General features: G+C 47.4%; 1 protein-coding gene across 1 annotated transcript; it reads left to right on the plus strand.

Moving 5' to 3' along the window:
* Nucleotides 1–2,894: 2,894 nt before the first annotated feature.
* Nucleotides 2,895–17,513, plus strand: LOC139229382 (WAP, Kazal, immunoglobulin, Kunitz and NTR domain-containing protein 1-like). Its single transcript, XM_070861081.1, has 2 exons — nt 2,895–3,164; nt 16,017–17,513. The coding sequence occupies exons 1-2, from the start codon at nt 2,895–2,897 to the stop codon at nt 17,511–17,513; spliced, it is 1,767 nt and encodes a 588-aa protein (XP_070717182.1).
* Nucleotides 17,514–20,874: the final 3,361 nt, after the last annotated feature.

Genomic DNA, 20,874 nt, shown 5'->3' on the forward strand with positions numbered 1-20,874 from the left:
CATCGCTGGAACAAGGCCCATTTTATTCGGCCTTAGCCTGAAAGTGGAAAGTCTAGCCCATTGTTTTGAACCCACAAGATTGATATGAATGGTTTTTTTACTAATTAACAACAATGTGAACGATACAAGGATCCACCTATCGATACACCTACAATTTTGTATATAAGGTATCTGCCCTGGCTCAGTGATAACTCTTCCGCTTTTGAGTCAGCCAGTTGTGGATTCAAGCCCCACTCTGGGAACTTGAAGACATAATCTGGGCTGACACTTCAGTACAGCACTGAAGGAGTGCTGCACTGTCAGAGGTGTCATCTTCTGGATAAGGTATTAAACTGAACCCTTGTCTGCCCTCTTGGCTGGATATAAAAGATCCCATGGCATTATTTGAAGAAAAGAAGGGGAGATGTTCTGGCCAATATTTATCCCTCAACCAACATCACACACCTGGATGTGCGACAATTGCTGCCTGAGTTTTCCTACATTACAACAGTGACTACACTCGGATGAGACGTTAAACCGAGGGCCTCTCTGCTCTCTCAGGTGGATGTAAAAGATCCCATGGCACTATTTTGAAGAAGAGCAGGGGAGTTATCCCCAGTGTCCTGACCAATATTTATCCCTCAATCAACGTAACAAAAACAGATTATCTGGTCATTATCACATTGCTGTTTGTGGGAGCTTGCTGTGTGCAAATTGGCTGCCGCATTTCCCACATTACAACAGTGGCTGCACTCCAAAAGTACTTCATTGGCTATAAAGCGCTTTGAGACGCCCGGTGGCCGTGAAAGGAGCTATATCAATGTAAGTCTTTCTTTCTTTCATTGGCTGTAAAACACTTTGGAACGTCCTGAGGTTGTGAAAGGTGATATATAAATGCATCTTACAACTGCGTGTGCTTCCTGTTAACTTTTTCCATTATAAGTTCCTATCTCCACATTTATAATATAAATTACCTATGTAAAATGTATCAGGCCGCGATTAAACCCTCTGCTCAGTGGGGGAGTAATTCAGGCTGCATATTCACCAGAACTACAGCATCGACTTGACACTGCTTTGCACCAATTCTCGCCTTGTAATGTAAAATGCACCTTCACACAACGTAGATCAGGAACCACGCTGTGATACACAGTACCATGCAATGTACCCAGTAATGTTTTTTTGGGGGGGCCGTAGGGCCCCTTTAACAGGCTGCGTGGCCCATTCAAAATACCGTGTATGCGTGCTTTTTCCATTTTAAAGCCACCAAGCTGCGTGCATGAGACCCCTGGCGCGCGCTGCCTGGCTAAGCAGCTTGAAGGGAACATTGGTACCATGGCGTTGGATGCATTTAAATCATTTAGTGTCAAAAGGTTGTGGGTTCGAGTCCCACTCCAGGGACTTGAGCACAAAAAAAAATCTAGACTGACACTCCCAGTGCAGTGCCGAGGGAGCGCTGCACTGACGGAGGTGCGTTTTTCAGATGAGACGTTAAACCGAGGCCCCGTCTGCTCTCTCAAGTGGATGTTGGAGATCCCGTGACACTATTTTGAAGAAGAGGAGGGGAGTTATCCCTGGTGTCCTGGCCAATATCTATCCCTCAATCAACAGAAGAAAAAAAAATTATCTGGGTCATTATCACATTTCTATTTGTGAGAGCTTGCTGTGTGCAAATTGGCTGCCACGTTTCTCACATTACAACAATGACTACAATCCGAAAGTACTTCATTGGCTGTAAAGCGTTTTGAGAAGTCCGGTGGTTGTGAAAGGCGCTATATAAATGCAAGTTTTCTTTCTTTAGGACGCTGTCCAATTTCTTCTTACAGCCTTCAACATCGTCTTCAGTTATTTTTATAACTGAAATTATTTGCAGATATAAATGGATTAAATATGCAATATGGCTCAGTCTCATAGGGAAGCTCGATAAAGCCATGGAGAAAGGAATAGAAGGATATGTTCATAGGGTGAGATGAAGCTAGTTGAGAGGAGGCTCGTGTGGTGCATAACAACAACAACTTGTATTTATATAGCACCTTTAACGTAGTGAAACATCCCAAGGCGATTCACAGGAGTATTACGAGACAAAGAATTTGACAATAAGCCACAAAGAGGAAGTTAGGGCAGGTGACCAAATGCTTGGTCAAAAAGGTAGGTCTTAAGGAGCGTCTTGAAGGAAGAAAGAGAGGTAGCGAGAAGAGGTTTAGGCAGGGAATTCCAGAGCTTGGGGCCTTGGCAACAGAAGGCACGACCCCCAATGGTGGAGCGATTATAATCAGGGATGCTCAGGAGGGCAGAATTAGAGGAACGCAGACATCTCGGGGGGGGGGGGGGGAGGTGGCGAGGGGAAGCGGGAGGAGATTACAGAGATAGGGAGGGGCGAGGCCATGGAGGGATTTGAAACAAGGATGAGAATTTTGAAAACTTCAGTATGGACTGGTTGGGCCGAATGGTCTGTTGCTGTGCTGTAAATTCTATGTAATTAAAGATAAGATGTTAAATCTTTGTGCTGTAAATTCTGCGTGATTCCAGATAAGACCTTAACTCTTAGTTTCAGGTACGCAATTAGAAATCATCACAAAGCCATTATGTTTGATATTTTATTTCTGGGTGGTGTATTCCATTGTTTATAATTTGAATTTAAAACTGGATCCTCTGTTTGATTTACTAGATCCCCCAGTGTGTTGTTTCTGCTTTTACTGACTAGGTTGAGCTAAAAAGTCTCGGTCAAAAAGTTTTACACTGACACTTCCACATTATACCATTTCAATGGACTCTACTCGGGTTACAGTCCTTTATGCCTCATTACCCAATGAACAGCCTTTTTTAACTGCCTGATTGCTGACTTTCCACTCACTTCGAAAACTTTTTAAAAGTTAGAAGAAAGTTTGGGAAACTTTTTTCTCTGCTGGGCAAAAACCATGCTGGGGTTTGTGCGTGGATGTGTTCATTCCTTGATGTGCCGCAGAAGCGGATGGGGACTGATGCTTGCGAGGGAGCCCGGAAGAGTCGGAATTCAGTCCAGGACACTGGTGATCATGCTGGGGTTGTTCCCTTTGTTGAGCCTGACTCAGGGCAGTGGACTCCCCCGAGCGAAGCTCTCCCACCCCAGCGCCTGCCCAAACCATCTCAACCCGGGCCTGTGGGTGGACGCGCAAAGCACCTGCGAGAGGGAATGCAACGTCGATGAGGTAGAATGTACAGGCGCTGTAATAGACAACTATCCGGGCAGGTTACAGTGACCGAAACAGTGCAGCATAAGTCATTGCTTGTTTGTGGGGTTGCAGAATCCGTTGCTAAAGTGGTCATTTTCAGCATCAATTAACCATTACTCCCCAAGCGTGGCTTTCTTTAAATGTTTAAAGGGGAAAGATCTGCTTAATAATTGTCATTTATTATTTCTGACGTTTGTGAAACACAGTTTGATTAAGGGCACTTGCGATTCCTTTGCCGAAACGGAAGGGTTTTCTATTTATCGGACATGCCAGACATGAGATCCCGCTATTCAATAAGTTTCAGACGTCCGGTGGTCATGAAAGGCGCTATATAAATGTAAATCTTTTTTATTTTAAGAAAGCTCCCGGTTTAGATCTTTATACGTTCTCAGCAATTTAGCATGTACTGAGCAATGCCAGGTGCGACGGAACTATCCAATTCGGGTCTGTGGAATTTCCAGCTTCTCTGTAATATCAGAACTTGTTCCTTTTGAATATTGTAAGCAGTATTGTGTTTTGGAATATGGGACAAGTCACTGAAAAAAAAGGACGTGCATTAATATAGCGCCTTTCACAATGTCTCAAAGCGCTTTACAGCCAATGAAGTACTTTTGAAGCGTAGTCACTGTTGTAATGTAGGAAACGCGGCAGTCAATTTACACTTAGCAAGCTCCCACAAACAGCGCAATGTCCAGATAATCTGTTTTTAGCGGTGTTGGTTAAGGAATAAAATATTGGCCGGAACACCCAGGGAGCACTACTTGCTCTTCTTTGAAATAGTGCCGTGGAATCTTTTACGTCCACCCTGAGAGAGCAGACGGGGCCTCGGTTTAACGTCTTATCGGAAAAATAGCACTTCCGACAGTGCGGCGCTCCCTTAGCGCTGCTCTGGAGCGCCAGTCTAGATTTTTGAGCTCAAGTCTCTGGAGTGTGACTTGAACCTTCAATCTTTTGGCTCAGAGGCGAGGGTGCTACCCACTGAGCCACGACTTACTGACCACAGGGACGCACTGTCCTCTGGTGAAAGGGTGCAGTGATGCTACATAAATCCAGTGAGATATAAAGACTGAAATATCCTGGGGATAAATGGAAAGTTAGTCAGCATCTAGAAAAAGAAAAAGCACAAGTTTCGGGAGTGCGCCCCTCATCAGAACTGAAGGCCGTCTGAGACTCTGGCGCATTTACAGTGATGCGGACCAGAGTTATACTGCCAACTTCATATCGCTTTTCAATCTGATTAAGATTGAATACAAGTTGAAGCTTTCTTATCCTGCACCATCGGGACGTGGTCTGTACCGGATAAGGGATTTTGCCGGACGAGGGGCGGTCACATTAAATTGGATGGTACAGGTATTGAGTAAGGAGATATTGGGGTAGGCTGGTTTGAGGCTGGGAGTGCAGCAGAGAGGGGGTAATTTTCACCTTCGATACATGGCCGCGAATCTCCTCCACCCCTTCAGAGAAGCCAATAACATCAAAGGAATGAAAATCGGGTGGGGTCTAGAAAGGCGATTGCTGCCCAGGCAGCGGAGGTGAAAATCCACCCCATAATATCTCTACTGAAAACCGACCCAGATCACTCGTTGTGTGTATGTCGCTTAAACAGCTTTGGGTTTTCTCTGTACCTCGATAGTTAACATCCTGTGGTGCTAGTATGTATCGAGTGGGGGGGGCGGGGGGAGAGGTGGATCGCGGGGTCAGGCCAGCGATTGCGAGAGTTGGCAGCGAGGAAGGACTTCAATTTGTTCATGTCGGAGTTCTCCACATGCGCCACCCGATGGCCGGAGGTGGTGCCGGACGAGGGGTGGTTCTGGATAAGGGAGTCCCGGATGAGGGAGATTCAACCTGTATCAGCAAAGAGTTAATGGGGCAACAAATTTATCAGCTTTCGGGTCATGGGATCTGTAGTGCAAAGTCATCGGGTGGCAGGGAGTGGTGGGGGGGAGAGGGGGGAGGGGCGGGGGCAGAGATTTCATCTGTGTCAAATTTTGTCCGATTAAGCTCCTGTGAAGCGTCTTGGTATGTTTTACAATGTAATAGGTGCGATATAAATGCAAGTTGTTATGTGTCATGCGTAACAAATTCGTAAACGCATCGGGGTGATTTTTTACCTTCGATACGTGGCCGTTAATCTCCTCCACCCTCCACCCCTTCAGCAAAGCCAATAACATCAAAGGAATGAAAATCGGGCAGGGTCTAAGAAGGCTATGCCGATTACTGCCCAGGCAGCGGAGGTGAAAATCTACCCCATAATATCTCTACTGAACACCGACCCAGATCACATGTTGTGGTTATGTCGCTTAAACAGCTGTGGGTTTTCTCTGTACGTCTATGGTTAACATCCTGTGGTGCTAGTATGTATCGAGTGGATGTTTGCACAGCGATGAAGATTGCAGGACTGGAAATCTCTGTTGATGTTTTTCAGCGTTGCATTGTTGGATTGATTAACGATGATTCCATTAATTTGTCCAAAAAACACGTGCTCTGATAACAGACGGCACAGAGAGATTCTATATCCCATAGGGATCAGTGTTGGGGCCTCAACTATTTACAATCTATGTTAATGACTTGGATGAAGAGACCGAGTGTAATGTAGCCAAGTTTGCTGATGATACAAAGATAAGTGGGAAAACACTTGGATGAGACGTTAAACCGAGGCCCCGCCTGCTCTCTCAAGTAGACGTAAAAAATCCCATGGCACTATTTCGAAGAAGAGCAGGGGAGTTATCTCCGGTGTCCTGGGCCAATATTTATCCTCAATCACATAAAAAACAGATTATCTGGTCATTATCACATTGCTGTTTGTGGGAGCTTGTTGTGTGCGCAAATTGGCTGCCGCGTTTCCCACGATACAACAGTGACTACACTTCAAAAAAAAAGTACTTCTCTGGCTGTAAAGCGCTTTGAGACATCCAGTGGTCATGAAAGGCGCCATATAAAAATCTAAGTCTTTCTTCTACAGCTCTGCAAATTTCTCCGTTTCAAGGATATATCCAATTTCCTTCTGAAAGTTACTATTGAATCTCCTTCCGTCACCCTTTCAGGCAGTGCGTTCCAGATCGTCTGATTTGCAACCCACTTGAATTTTAATGGATAAAATTGATGAGAAATTAACATGGGGTACATTCTGTTGGACCTTGCTGTGTGCAAGTATGCTGCCACATTTATATACAAAACAATATGTGACTCCAGACCCACAGTAATGTGGTTCACTCTTAACTACCCTCTGAAACATAGAAACATAGAAAATAGGTGCAGGAGTAGGCCCTTTGATCCTTCGAGCCTGCACCGCCATTCAATAAGATCATGGCTGATCATTCCCTCAGTACCCCTTTCCTGCTTTCTCTCCATACCCCTTGATCTCTTTAGCCGTAAGGACCATATCTAACTCCCTCTTGAATATATCCAATGAACTGGCATCAACAACTCTCTGCGGCAGGGCATTCCACAGGTTAACAACTCTCTGAGTGAAGAAGTTTCTCCTCATCTCAGTCCTAAATGGCCTACCCCTTATCCTAAGACTACGTCCCCTGGTTCTGGACTTCCCCAACATCGGAAACATTCTTCCCGCATCTAACCTGTCCAGTCCCATCAGAATCTTATACGTTTCCATGAAATCCCCTCTCATCCTTCTAAACTCCAGTGAATAAAGGCCCAGTTGATCCAGTCTTTCCTCATATGTCAGTCCAGCCATCACTGGAATCAGCCTGATGAACCTTCGATGCACTCCCTCAATAGCAAGAACGTCCTTCCTCAGATTAGGAAACCAAAACTGAACACAATATTCCAGGTGAGGCCTCCCAAGGCCCTGTACAACTGCAGTAAGATCTCCCTGCTCCTATACTCAAATCCCCTAGCTATGAAGGCCAACATACCATTTGCCTTCTTCACTGCCTGCTGTACCTGCATGCCAACTTTCAATGACTGATGAACCATGACACCCAGGTCTCATTGCACCTCCCCTTTTCCTAATCTGCCGCCATTCAGATAATATTCTGCTTTCATGTTTTTGCCCCCAAAATGGATAACCTTACATTTATCCACATTATACTGCATCTGCCATGCATTTGCCCACTCACCTAACCTGTCCAAGTGACCCTGCAGCCTCTTAGCGTCCTCCTCAAATCTCACACTGCCACCCAGTTTAGTGTCATCTGCAAACTTGTAGATATTACACTCAATTCCTTCATCTAAATCGTTTATATATATTGTAAAGAGCTGGGGTCCCAGCACTGAGCCCTGCGGCACTCCACTAGTCACTGCCTGCCATTCTGAAAAGGACCCGTTTATCCCGACTCTCTGCTTCCTGCAACCAGTTCTCTATCCACGTCAATACATTACCCCCAATACTATATGCTTTGATTTTGCACACCAATCTCTTCTGCGGGACCTTGTCAAAAGCCTTTTGAAAGTTCAAATACACCACATCCACTGGTTCTCCCTTGTCCACTCTGCTAGTTACATCCTCAAAAAATTCCAGAAGATTCTTCAAGCATGATATCCCTTTCATAAATCCATGCTGACTTGGATCGATCCTGTCACTGCTTTCCAAATGCGCTTCTATTTCATCCTTAATGATTGATTCCAACATTTTCCCCACTACTGATGTCAGGCTAACCGGTCTATAATTCCCTGTTTTCTCTTTCCCTCCTTTTTAAAAAAGTGGTGTTACATTAGCTACCCTCCAGTCCATAGGAACTGATCCCGAGTCGATAGACTGTTGGAAAATGATCACCAATGCATCCACTATTTCTAGGGCCACTTCCTTAAGTACTCTGGGATGCAGACTATCAGGCCCTGGGGATTTATCGGCCTTCAATCCCATCAATTTCCCTAACACAATTTCCCGCCTAATAAGAATATCCTTCAGTTCCTCCTTTTCACTAGACCCACTGTCCCCTAGTATATCCGGAAGGTTATTTGTGTCTTCCTTCGTGAAGACAGAACTGAAGTATTTATTCAATGGGTCTGCCATTTCTTTGTTCCCCATTATAAATTCACCTGAATCCGACTGCAAGGGACCTACGTTTGTCTTCACTAATCTTTTTCTCTTCACATATTTATAGAAGCTTTTGCAGTCAGTTTTTATGTTCCCTGCAAGCTTCCTCTCATATTCTATTTTCTCCCTCTTAATTAAATCTTTAGTTCTCCTCTGTTGAATTTTAAATTTCTCCCAGTCCTCAGATTTGTTGCTTTTTCTGGCCAATTTATATGCCTCTTCCTTGGTTTTAACACTATCGTTAATTTCCCTCGTTAGCCACGGTTGAGCCACCTTCCCAGTTTTATTTTTACTCCAGACAGGGATGTACAATTGCTGAAGTTCATCCATGTGATCTTTAAATGTTTGCCATTGCCTATCCACCGTCAACCCTTGAAGTATCCTTTGCCAGTCTATTCTCGCCAATTCACGCCTCATACCGTCGAAGTTACCTTTCCGTAAGCTCTGAAATGGCCTAGCAGGCCACTCAGTTATTCCAGGGCAATTAGCGATGGAGAATATATGCTGGCCTTGCCAGTGATGCCCACAGCCTCCATCCCATGAGCGAATAAAAAAGAAAGATTGAACATGGATGCATCACAACCAGGTTTGACTCTGTCCACTCCCACTACCCTTCTCATGTACACTCTCTCGTCGGGTCAAGTGCTGAGAGGAACTTTTACTGAATGATAACTGATCGATCCAGAATAACACCAGAGCTTAGAGGATTACATTATTAACAACAGCAACGTGTATTTATATAGCGCCTTTAACGTAATGAAACGTCCCGAGGCGCTTCACGGGACAGGTCGCATAAATTTTGCTCCCAGTTAAGCAAATTTTAAATTCTTTCCCTGTTTTCAAATCCCTCCATGGCCTCTCCCCTCCCTATCTCTGTAACCTCCTCCAGCTCCACAACCCCCCCCCGAGATGTCTGTGCTCCTCTAATTCTGCCCCCCTGAGCATCCCTGATTATAATCGCTCAACTGTAGGTGACCGTGCCTCCTGTTGTCGAGGCCCTAAGCTCTGGAACTCCCTCCCTAAACCTCTCCACCTCTCTTACTCTCTTTCTTCTTTTAAGACGCTTCTTAAAACCCAAGTCACCTGCACTAATTTCTCCTTGTGTGGCTCGGTGTCAAATTTTGTTTTCTGACACTCCCATGGGATGTTTTACTACGTTATAGGCGCTATATAAATGCAAGCTGTTTTTGTTGTTGTTGTATTCCCTTGCGTATCGAAGATTGAGGAATAATCGAATCGAGGTGTTGAAAATGTTAAAGGATTCGATAGGGTAGATACAGAGAAACTATTTCCTCTAGTGGGGGAATTAAGAATGAGGGGTCACAAATCTTAAAATCACAGCTGGGCCAGTTAGGAGGGAAATTAGGAAGCACTTTTTAACACAAAAGAAATCTATAATTCTCTCCCCCAAGAGGCCGTGGATGCTGCGACAATTGAAGCTTTCAAGACTGAGATTGATAGAGTTTCACCAGGTAAGAGTATGAAGGGACAAAGGCAGAAAAATGGAGTTGAGGTACAGATCAGCTGAGCACTGATTGAATGGTGGGGTAGGCTCGAGGGGCTGAATGGCTGCCTCCTGTTCCTCTGTTTTTCACCCGCCACCCTGAAACAACCTGCGCTGAAGCCAATCGTAGTCTCCCAACTAGTGCACTGACTGCGATCCAGCAATAAACTGAGGATCGAACCTATGACCTGCCTGCCCTCTGTGGCTCAAGGGGGAATGACTTAATTGCACCCAGCCAATGAGTAAATAGGATTTAAATAACGTTCAGAAGGTGAACCAATTGTAGATTTGGAGGCTCAGTCGTTGAGTATATTCAAGACAGAGATCGATAGATTTTTGGATATTAAAGGATATGGGAATAGTGCAGGAAAGTGGTGTTGAGGTTTTTGAACAGGTGCCATTGCAGGAATTTCACATGCAGGGATCTCCTGCCTGGGGGCGGAACCAACATAATGAACCGAGATGTGTTCGGGTGCAGGGATCGATAGACGGGGGTAAAGGAGCGAGGAAATTCGGGGAGTAAAGCTCCGTGTATTCTGCCCCATTTACACGTGGCTCTGAGCTATAACACACAGGAAATTCCACCCCCTTGTGGTTTAAATGATGTTGACAACATCTATGAAACTAGTGCAGATATTTAATCAGCGCGTGGTGCTTTTGTTTAGTTTTGTGTATGGATTTCAGTAGATCTATGAAGCGCCTCATGAAAAAAGCAATGTTAGGAATCTGTCAGAGGTCAGCAATCAGCCCGTTCCCCATTGGACAGTTTTGGTCTCCTGAACTGAGGAAGGATATACTAAGGAAGGGTGCAGGGTATTGGTGAGGCCACACCTGGAGTTTTGATCTCTGTATTTAAGGAAGGATATACTTGCATTGGGGGCTGTTCAGAGAAGGTTCACTAGGTTGATTCCGGAGATGAGGGGGTTGACTTATGAAGAAAGGTTGAGTAGGTTGGGCCTATACTCATTGGAGTTCAGAACAATGAGAAGTAATGTTATTGAAGCTTATAAGGTAATGAGGGGGCTCGACAAGGTGGATGCAGAGAGGATATTTCCACTCATAGGGGACATAGTCTCAGAAGCGTACCGGTGCAGCTCCAGCTGAGAGAAGTCAAAAAAGAAGTAGAAAGAAATCAAAAGGTGACGTCACAGCCAACGTGGTAAGTGATTGGCTGCTGATTGGTGAGTAGTTTTTCTTTTTCTTTATTAGTCAGTAACTTTTAACATTGTTGTCGGCAATTTAAGTGTATCTAAGGGTTAAGTCATGGCAGGACAGCTCGGTCACGTGATATGCTCCTCCTGTACCATGTGGGAACACGGGGACAACACCAGTGTCCCTGACGACTACATGTGCGGGAAGTGTGTCCACCTCCGGCTACTGACGGTCCGCGTTGCGGAGTTGGAGCTGAAGGTGGATTCACTCTGGAGCATCCACGATGCTGAGAATGACGTGAGTATCACGTGTAGCGAGTTGGTCTTACCGCAGGAGAAGGGTCCACAGCCAGCGAGGGAATGGAAGACCAGCAGTAAGAGTAGTGCAAGGAAGGTAGTGCAGGGGTCCCCTGTGGTCATCCCACTGCAAAACAGATACACTGCTTTGAGTGCTGTTGAGGGGGATGACTCATCAGGAGTGGGCAGCAGCAGCCAAGTTCATGGCACCGTGGCTGGCTCTGTTGCACAGGAGGGCAGGAAAAAGAGTGGGTGAGCGATAGTGATAGGGGATTCAATTGTTAGGGGAATAGATAGGCGTTTCTGCGGCTGCAACCGAGACTCCAGGATGGTATGTTGCCTCCCTGGTGCAAGGGTCAAGGATGTCTCGGAGCGGGTGCAGGACATTCTAAAAAGGGAGGGAGAACAGCCAGTTGTCGTGGTGCACGTTGGTACCAATGACATAGGTAAAAAAAGGGATGAGTTCCTACGAAAAAAAGTAGGACCTCAAAAGTAGTAATCTCGGGATTGCTACCAGTGCCACGTGCTAGTCAGAGTAGGAATCGCAGGATAGCTCAGATGAATACGTGGCTTGAGCAATGGTGCAGCAGGGAGGGATTCAAATTCCTGGGGCATTGGAACCGGTTCTGGGGGAGGTGGGACCAGTACAAACCGGACGGTCTGCACCTGGGCAGAATCGGAACCAATGTCCTCGGGGGAGTGTTTGCTAGTGCTGTTGGGGAGGAGTTAAACTAATATGGCAGGGGGATGGGAACCAATGCAGGGAGGCAAAAACAAAAGACAGAAAGGAGATGAGTAAAAGTGGAGGGCAGAGAAACCCAAGGCAAAGAACAAAAAGGGCCATTGTACAGCAAAATTCTAAAAGGACAGAGGGTGTTAAAAAAACAAGCCTAAAGGCTTTGTGTTTTAATGCAAGGAGTATCCGCAATAAGGTGGATGAATTAACTGTGCAAATAGATGTTAACAAATATGATGTGATTGGGATTACGGAGACGTGGCTCCAGGATGAGCAGGGCTGGGAACTCAACATCCAGGGGTATTCTACATTCAGGAAGGATAGAATAAAAGGAAAAGGAGGTGGGGTAGCATTGCTGGTTAAGGAGGAGATTAATGCAATAGTTAGGAAGGACATTAGCTTGGATGATGTGGAATCTATATGGGTAGAGCTGCAGAACACCAAAGGGCAAAAAACGTTAGTGGGAGTTGTGTACAGACCTCCAAACAGTAGTAGTGATGTTGGGGAGGGCATCAAACAGGAAATTAGGGGTGCATGCAATAAAGGTGCAGCAGTTATAATGGGTGACTTTAATATGCACATAGATTGGGCTAACCAAACTGGAAGCAATACGGTGGAGGAGGATTTTCTGGAGTGCATAAGGGATGGTTTTTTAGACCAATATGTCGAGGAACCAACTAGGGGGAGGCCATCTTAGACTGGGTGTTATGTAATGAGAGAGGATTAATTAGCAATCTCGTTGTGCGAGGCCCCTTGGGGAAGAGTGACCATAATATGGTGGAATTCTGCATTGGGATGGAGAATGAAACAGTTAATTCAGAGACCATGGTCCAGAACTTAAAGAAGGCTAACTTTGAAGGTATGAGGCGTGAATTGGCTGGGATGGATTGGCGAATAATATTTAAGGGGTTGACTGTGGATGGGCAATGGCAGACATTTAGAGACCGCATGGATGAACTACAACAATTGCACATTCCTGTCTGACATAGAAATAAAAAAGGGAAGGTGGCTCAACCGTGGCTATCAAGGGAAATCAGGGATAGTATTAAAGCCAAGGAAGTGGCATACAAATTGGACAGAAATAGCAGCGAACCTGGGGACTGGGAGAAATTTAGAACTCAGCAGAGGAGGACAAAGGGTTTGATTAGGGCAGGGAAAATGGAGTATGAGAAGAAGCTTGCAGGGAACATTAAGACGGATTGCAAAAGTTTCTATAGATATGTAAAGAGAAAAAGGTTAGTAAAGACAAACGTAGGTCCCCTGCAGTCAGAATCAGGGGAAATCATAACGGGGAACAAAGAAATGGCGGACCAATTGAACAAGTACTTTGGTTCGGTATTCACGAAGGAGGACACGAACAACCTTCCGGTTATAAAAGGGGTCGGGGGGTCTAGTAAGGAGGAGGAACTGAGGGAAATCCTTATTAGCCGGGAAATTGTGTTGGGGAAATTGATGGGATTGAAGGCCGATAAATCCCCAGGGCCTGATGGACTGCATCCCAGAGTACTTAAGGAGGTGGCCTTGGAAATAGTGGATGCGTTGACAGTCATTTTCCAACATTCCATTGACTCTGGATCAGTTCCTATGGAGTGGAGGGTAGCCAATGTAACCCCACTTTTTAAAAAAGGAGGGAGAGAGAAAACAGGGAATTATAGACCGGTCAGCCTGACATCGGTAGTGGGTAAAATGATGGAATCAATTATTAAGGATGTCATAGCAGTGCATTTGGAAAGAGGTGACATGATAGGTCCAAGTCAGCATGGATTTGTGAAAGGGAAATCATGCTTGACAAATCTTCTGGAATTTTTTGAGGATGTTTCCAGTAGAGTGGACAAGGGAGAACCAGTTGATGTGGTATATTTGGACTTTCAGAAGGCGTTCGACAAGGTCCCACACAAGAGATTGATGTGCAAAGTTAGAGCACATGGGATTGGGGGTAATGTACTGACATGGATTGAGAACTGGTTGTCAGACAGGAAGCAAAGAGTAGGAGTAAATGGGTACTTTTCAGAATGGCAGGCAGTGACTAGTGGGGTACCGCAAGGTTCTGTGCTGGGGCCCCAGCTGTTTATACTGTACATTAATGATTTAGATGAGGGGATTAAATGTAGTATCTCCAAATTTGCAGATGACACTAAGTTGGGTGGCAGTGTGAGCTGCGAGGAGGATGGTGTGAGGCTGCAGAGCGACTTGGATAGGTTAGGTGAGTGGGCAAATGCATGGCAGATGAAGTATAATGTGGATAAATGTGAGGTTATCCACTTTGGTGGTAAAAACAGAGAGACAGACTATTATCTGAATGGTGACAGATTAGGAAAAGGGGAGGTGCAAAGAGACCTGGGTGTCATGGTACATCAGTCATTGAAGGTTGGCATGCAGGTGCAGCAGGCGGTTAAGAAAGCAAATGGCATGTTGGCCTTCATAGCAAGGGGATTTGAGTACAGGGGCAGGGAGGTGTTGCTACAGTTGTACAGGGCATTGGTGAGGCCACACCTGGAGTATTGTGTACAGTTTTGGTCTCCTAACCTGAGGAAGGACATTCTTGCTATTGAGGGAGTGCAGCGAAGGTTCACCAGACTGATTCCCGGGATGGCGGGACTGACCTATCAAGAAAGACTGGATCAACTGGGCTTGTATTCACTGGAGTTCAGAAGAATGAGAGGGGACTTCATAGAAACATTTAAAATTCTGATGGGGTTAGACAGGTTAGATGCAGGAAGAATGTTCGCAATGTTGGGGAAGTCCAGAACCAGGGGTCACAGTCTAAGGATAAGGGGTAAGCCATTTAGGACCGAGATGCGGAGGAACTTCTTCACCCAGAGAGTGGTGAACCTGTGGAATTCTCTACCACAGAAAGTTGTTGAGGCCAATTCACTAAATATATTCAAAAAGGAGTTAGATGAGGTCCTTACTACTACGGGGATCAAGGGGTATGGCGAGAAAGCAGGAATGGGGTACTGAAGTTGAATGTTCAGCCATGAACTCATTGAATGGCGGTGCAGGCTAGAAGGGCCGAATGGCCTACTCCTGCACCTATTTTCTATGTTTCTATGTAATAAGGTGCCGCCCATTTACAACTGAGATGAGAAGAAATGTTTTCTCTCATAGGGTTGTAAATCTATGGAATTCTCTGCCCCAGAGAGCTGTGGAGGCTGGGTCATTGAATATATTTAAGGTGGAGATCGACAGATATTTGAGAGATAAGGGAGTAAAGGGTTATGGGGAGCGGGCAGGGAAGTGGAGCTGAGGCCAAGATCAGATCAGCCATGATCTTATTGAATGGCGGAGCAGGCTCGAGGGGCTAAATGGCTGACTCCTGCTCCTATGTCTTATGTTCTTATGTTCTTGCCTTAGAGGGAGTGCAACAAAGGTTCGCCAGTCTGATTTGTGGGATGGGGGGATTGCCCAAGTGCTGAAATTGAGGAGACTTGGTCTGTATTCCCTAGAATTTAGAAGAATGAGAGATGATCTCATTAAAATATATACAATTCTTCCAGGGCTTGACAGGGTAGATGCAGGGAGGATGTTTCCTCTGGCTGGAGAGTCTAGAACCAGGGGTCACAGTCTCAGAATAAGGAGTCGGCCATTTAGGACTGAGATGAGGAGAAATTTCTTCAATCAGAGGGTGGTGAATCTTTGGAATTCTCTATCCCAGAGGGCTGTGGAGGCTCAGTCGTTAAGTGTATTCAAGACAAAGATTGATAGATTTTTAAATATTAAAGGATATGGGGGTAGTGCAGGAAAGTGGTGTTGAGGAAGAAGATCAGTCGTGATCTTATTAACTGGCGGAGCAGGTTCGAAGATCATATGCAATAGGAGCAGCAGTAGGCCATATGCCCCCTCGAGCCTGCTCTGCCATTTAATACGATCATGGCTGATCCGATCATGGACTCAGGTCCACTTCCCTGCCTGCTCCCCATAACCCCTTATTCCCTTATCGGTTAAGAAACTGTCTATCTCTGTCTTAACTTTATTCAATAACCCAGCCTCCACAGCTCTCTGAGGCAGCGAATTCCAGAGATTTGCAACCCTCTGAGAGAAGGTTCTAGTTCTAGTCTGCCCGAGTGGAAACAAGGGACGACTGACCTACTCCTGCTCCTATTTCTTATGTAGTAACTGTTGTGTCCATTGCTGATTTCAGGATTGCCAGAACTTTGAGAAGTGCTGCACGAACGTGTGTGGCTTGAGGAGCTGTGTGGCCGCGAGGTTTGCCGACGGCAGCTTGGCCTCCCTGGGCATGGACCTGCCCAAGGAGGCGACGTGCGAGAGGACGGTGTGCACCCAGCAGGGTTCCGAGTGCGATATCTGGGACGGCCAGCCGGTGTGCAAGTGCAAGGACCGCTGTGAGAAGGAGCCCAACTTCACGTGCGCCTCGGACGGCCTGACCTACTACAACAAGTGCTACATGGACGCCGAGGCGTGCATCCGAGGCATCAGCCTGAGCGTGGTGACCTGCCGGTACCACATCAGCTGGCCCAACACCAGCCCCCAGCCGCTGGAGACCACCACCGACCCCACGTCCACCACCTCGCTGGAGGGCTCGGTGGCCCCGGCCTTGTACACCAACCCTTTCCACCAGTCCGTCTACCTGGGGGGCACAGTCAGCTTCCACTGCGACGTGAGCGGGCGCCCCCGGCCCGACATCACCTGGGAGAAACAGAGCGACGAGCGGGAGAACGTCATCATGCGCCCCGACCAGATGTACGCCAACGTGGTGGTGACCAACATCGGGCAGCTGGTGATTTACAGCGCCCGCCAGGAGGACGCGGGGATCTACACGTGTACGGCCAGGAACGCCGCCGGCTTGCTCAGGGCCGACTTCCCGCTGTCGGTCATCAGGCGGGAGCACTCGGGGCCGGACACGGCCGCCAAAAGCCCGCCTCTGCCCCCGGGAGAGTGCTCCCGAGAGCCGGACAAGAGGCAATGCGGCCGGCGGCACGTCCGCTGGTACCACGACCCCCAGAGGGCCGCCTGCTCCACCTTCACCTTCGGGGGCTGCGACGGCAGCAGGAACCGCTTCGAGACGTACGAGGAGTGCCGGCGGGCCTGCATCAACGAGACGGTGAACATCTGCAGCTTCCCCGCCGTGCAGGGCCCCTGCAGGCTGTGGCAGGCCCGCTGGGCCTACAACTCGCTCATGAGGCAGTGCCACGCCTTTGTGTTCGGCGGCTGCCAGGGCAACAGGAACAACTTCGAGAGCAAGGAGGTGTGCGAGGGCACCTGCCCCTTCCCCAAAAACCAACGCTGCAAAGCCTGCAGGCCCCGGCACAAGATCGTGCCCAGCTTCTGCCGCAGCGACTATGCCATCGTGGGCCGGGTGACCGAGATCGTCGAGGAACCAGACTCTGGGGTCGCCAGGTTCACCCTGGACGAGGTGCTGAAGGACGAGAAAATGGGGCTCAAGTTTTTCGACTTCAAACACTTGGAGGTGACCCTGATCAACATGGACTGGAACTGCCCGTGTCCAAACATGACCCTGGCAGACGGGCCCCTCCTGATCATGGGCGAGGTCCACGATGGAATGGCAGTGCTGGATGCTGACAGCTATGTGCGCACTGTCAGTGACAAACGGGTGAAGAAAATGTACGAGATCATTGAGAAAAAGACTTGCGAATTCTTGCACCGCTTCCAGGATTAAGCTCAACCACCCACAGATAATTCTAGCCGGAACGGTCCGGGTGGGCCACACTGCCACATCAAGATCTGAGAGCGAGAGTTGGGCATTTCTTGGCAACTCTGTTATTTCTGGAGGCTTTCCACTGTGTCCCAGTAAATGTGCAAACAGTTCGATCCACCTCTGCGATGCTGGCTTTACAGTAGCTGTATAACATTGTGATTTTTTAAAAACTGTTTGTTTAATTGATATGCATAATTTTTAAACTGCCTGACCTCTATTATACATCGACGCACAGAATATATGAAAGACAGACAAGGGGAGATTGCCATTTGCAGAGAAGCTCAGTGAGTGAGAGAGCATAGGTATGAACTTTACAGAGGAGCTCACTCATAATTGTTTGCCTATCCTTCTCGCCCCTCCCTATCTCTATAATCTCCTCCAGCCCCACTCCCCCAGGTGTCTGCGCTCCTCTAATTCTGCCCTCTTGAGCATCCCTGATTATAATCGCTCAACCATTGGTGGACGTGCCTTCTGTTGCCTGGGCCCCGAGCTCTGGAACTCCCTGCCTAAACCTCTCCGCCTCTCTATCTCTCTTTCTTCCTTCAAGACGCTCCTTAAAACCTACCTCTTTGACCAAGCTTTTGGTCACTTGCGCTAATTTCTACTTATTTTTCATTTCATAATACTCCTGTGAAGCGCCTTGGGACTTTTCATTAAGTTAAAGGTGCTATATAAATGCAAGATATTATCATAAGAACATAAGAAATAGGAGCAGGAGTAGGCCATACGGCCCCTCGAGCCTACTCCGCCATTTAATACGATCGTGGCTGATCTGATCATGGACTCAGGTCCACTTCCAGGCCTGCTCCCCATAACCCCTCATTCCCCTATCGGTTAAGGAACTGTCTATCTCTGTCTTAAATGTATTCAATGACCTCTGAGGCTGCGAATTCCAGAGATTTACAACCCTTGTTTTATACATTCAATTTCCTTCCTTCCTTCTGCAACGCTAAGTCTCACTGGGCGACATTTCTATCATCACCAGCAGCCATCCGGTACCTCGGCTCCAAGGCCCTTCTTCAAAGCTATTCCACCACCTAGGACATCGCAGTTGAATCGGATAGCTGCCTCACCCGATGACCACGTGGACTCCCCGGTAAACAGTGACCGGGGGTGGATGCCCTGACTGATTTGTGTACCTCCCTAGCCCAGGAAGGCTGAGGAAAATTGACGCATCCCAACCGACGGCCCAGCTAAGATCGAACAACTAAACGTGGCCCAGCGGCCCCCTTCCTTGTGTGTACCGCCGAGTACTATGCCCGGCACTGCACTCGCCAACTGAGCCAATCCTGTCCAATATGTTGGCCACTCGCCCCATGTGGCTCATTAGGGAATCCAAATGTGTATTTCCGATCAGCAAAATATGAAATGAGTTGGGGCGTGGGATCTTCATACTCATAATCGCATGGCCTGTGCACGTGAACCTGTTTGAGTGTTTGTTGGGCAAATGGTAAGATGAAAAGCAGAGTGTGCGAGCGCGTTACTGATCGTTGGGAGTGCTTTACTTTCTTAGGTCCTGCAGGGTTACGGTAGCATAATGGTTGTGTTACTGGACTAATAATCCAGAGACCTCGAGATGTCAGTTCAAATCCCACCATGGCAGCTGGGGAATTTAAATTCAGTTAATTAAATCAATCTGGAATTATAAAGCTGGTATCAGTAATGGTGACGGTGACCATAACACTACCGTATTGTTGGGCAAACCCAAGTCAGGCCTATGTGTGACTCCAGACCCACAGCAATGTGGCTGACTTTTAACTGCCCCTCATGGCCTGGCGAGCCACTCAGCTACAGACTGCAGCGATTCAAGAAGGCAGCTCACCACCACCTTCTCAAGGGAAATTAAGGATGGAATGGGCAATAAATGCTGGTTGTCAGCAACCCCCACATCCCATGAACAAATAAATTGGTGGTAGATGTTTGCGAATATACACACATGCAGTACATTGTGTGAGGGCATGGAAGGCATTCTTTACTGAAATTAGTGCATATGGCATTTTCTGTTGGCCAACACTGCACCAAACCACTGAGAGAGGCAACTGATTATCCACAGTCAAGCTATCACAACTGTCCATTGCAATACACCTGGCAAACTCAATGGCTACCAGCAGAGGTGTTCTTGTGGGCGCGATTAGACTTATTATAGGGAGAAACTATATTCCCACCAACCAATAAATCTATTTTCATCTCTGTCAAAGTATTGATCCATTTGTCAACCGAGCGTCTGCACCTTCAGAAGAGGATCAGACAACTGCGGGGAGGGGGGAGCGGGAAATAAGAAGAAAGACTTGCATTTATATCGCGCCCTTCACGACCACCGGACGTCCCAAAGTGATTTACAGCCAATGAAATACTTCCTGAAGTGTCATCACTGTTGTAATGTAGGAAAGGCGGCAGCCAACTTTCGCACAGCAAGGTCCCACAAACAGCAACGTGATAATGACCAGATAATCTGTTTGAGATGTTGATTGAGGGATAAATATTGGTCCCATGACACCGGGGGCTGAGCTTTCATGCCCAACTGAGAGAGCAGACAGGATCTCGGTTTAATATCTCATCCAAAAGACGGCACCTCCGACAGTGCAGCACTCCCTCACTACTGCGTTGGAGTGTCAGCCTGGATTTTGTGCTCAAATCCCTGGAATGGGACTTGAACCCGCAACCTTCTGACTCAGAGGCGAGAGTGCTACCCATCATTATTATCATCATCATCATCATAGGCAGTCCTTCGACATCAAGGAAGACTTGCTTCCACTCTAAAAGTGAGTTCTCAGGTGACTGAACAGTTCAATACGGGAATTACAGTCTCTGTCGCAGGTGGGACAGACAGTGGTTGGAGGAAAGGGTGGGTGGGGAGTCTGGTTTGTCGCACGCTCCTTCCGCTGCCTGCGCTTGTTTTCTGCATGCTCTCGGCGACGAGACTCGAGGTGCTCAGCGCCCTCCCGGATGCACTTCCTCCACTTAGGGCGGTCTTTGGCCAGGGACTCCCAGGCGTGGGTGGGAATGTTGCACTTTATCTGGGAGGCCTTGAGGATGTCCGTGAAACGTTTCCCCTGCCCACCTGGGGTTCGCCTGCCATGTCGGAGTTGAGTCGAGCGCTTGCTTTGGGAGTCTCGTGTCAGACATGCGAACAATATGGTCAACCCAACGGAGCTGGTCGAGTGTGGTCAGTGCTTCGATGCTGGGGATGTTGGCCTGATCGAGAACACTGACGTTGGTGCGTCTGTCCTCCCAGGGGATTTGCAGGATCCTGCGGAGGCATCGTTGCTGGTATTTCTCCAGCACTTTGAGGTGTCTACTGTACATGGTCCATGTCTCCGAG

The sequence above is a fragment of the Pristiophorus japonicus genome, chromosome 18 (assembly GCF_044704955.1).
Source record: "Pristiophorus japonicus isolate sPriJap1 chromosome 18, sPriJap1.hap1, whole genome shotgun sequence".
In the NCBI taxonomy this organism is placed as follows: Eukaryota; Metazoa; Chordata; class Chondrichthyes; family Pristiophoridae; genus Pristiophorus; species Pristiophorus japonicus.

What these genes read in the sequence shown, in the direction of transcription:
- LOC139229382 (XM_070861081.1), top strand. Translation starts at nt 2,895, where the DNA reads ATGCTGGGGTTTGTGCGTGGATGTGTTCATTCCTTGATGTGCCGCAGA. An exon ending in GGGAATGCAACGTCGATGAG is followed by an intron (nt 3,165 to 16,016) that starts GTAGAATGTACA and finishes TGCTGATTTCAG; the next exon opens with GATTGCCAGAACTTTGAGAA.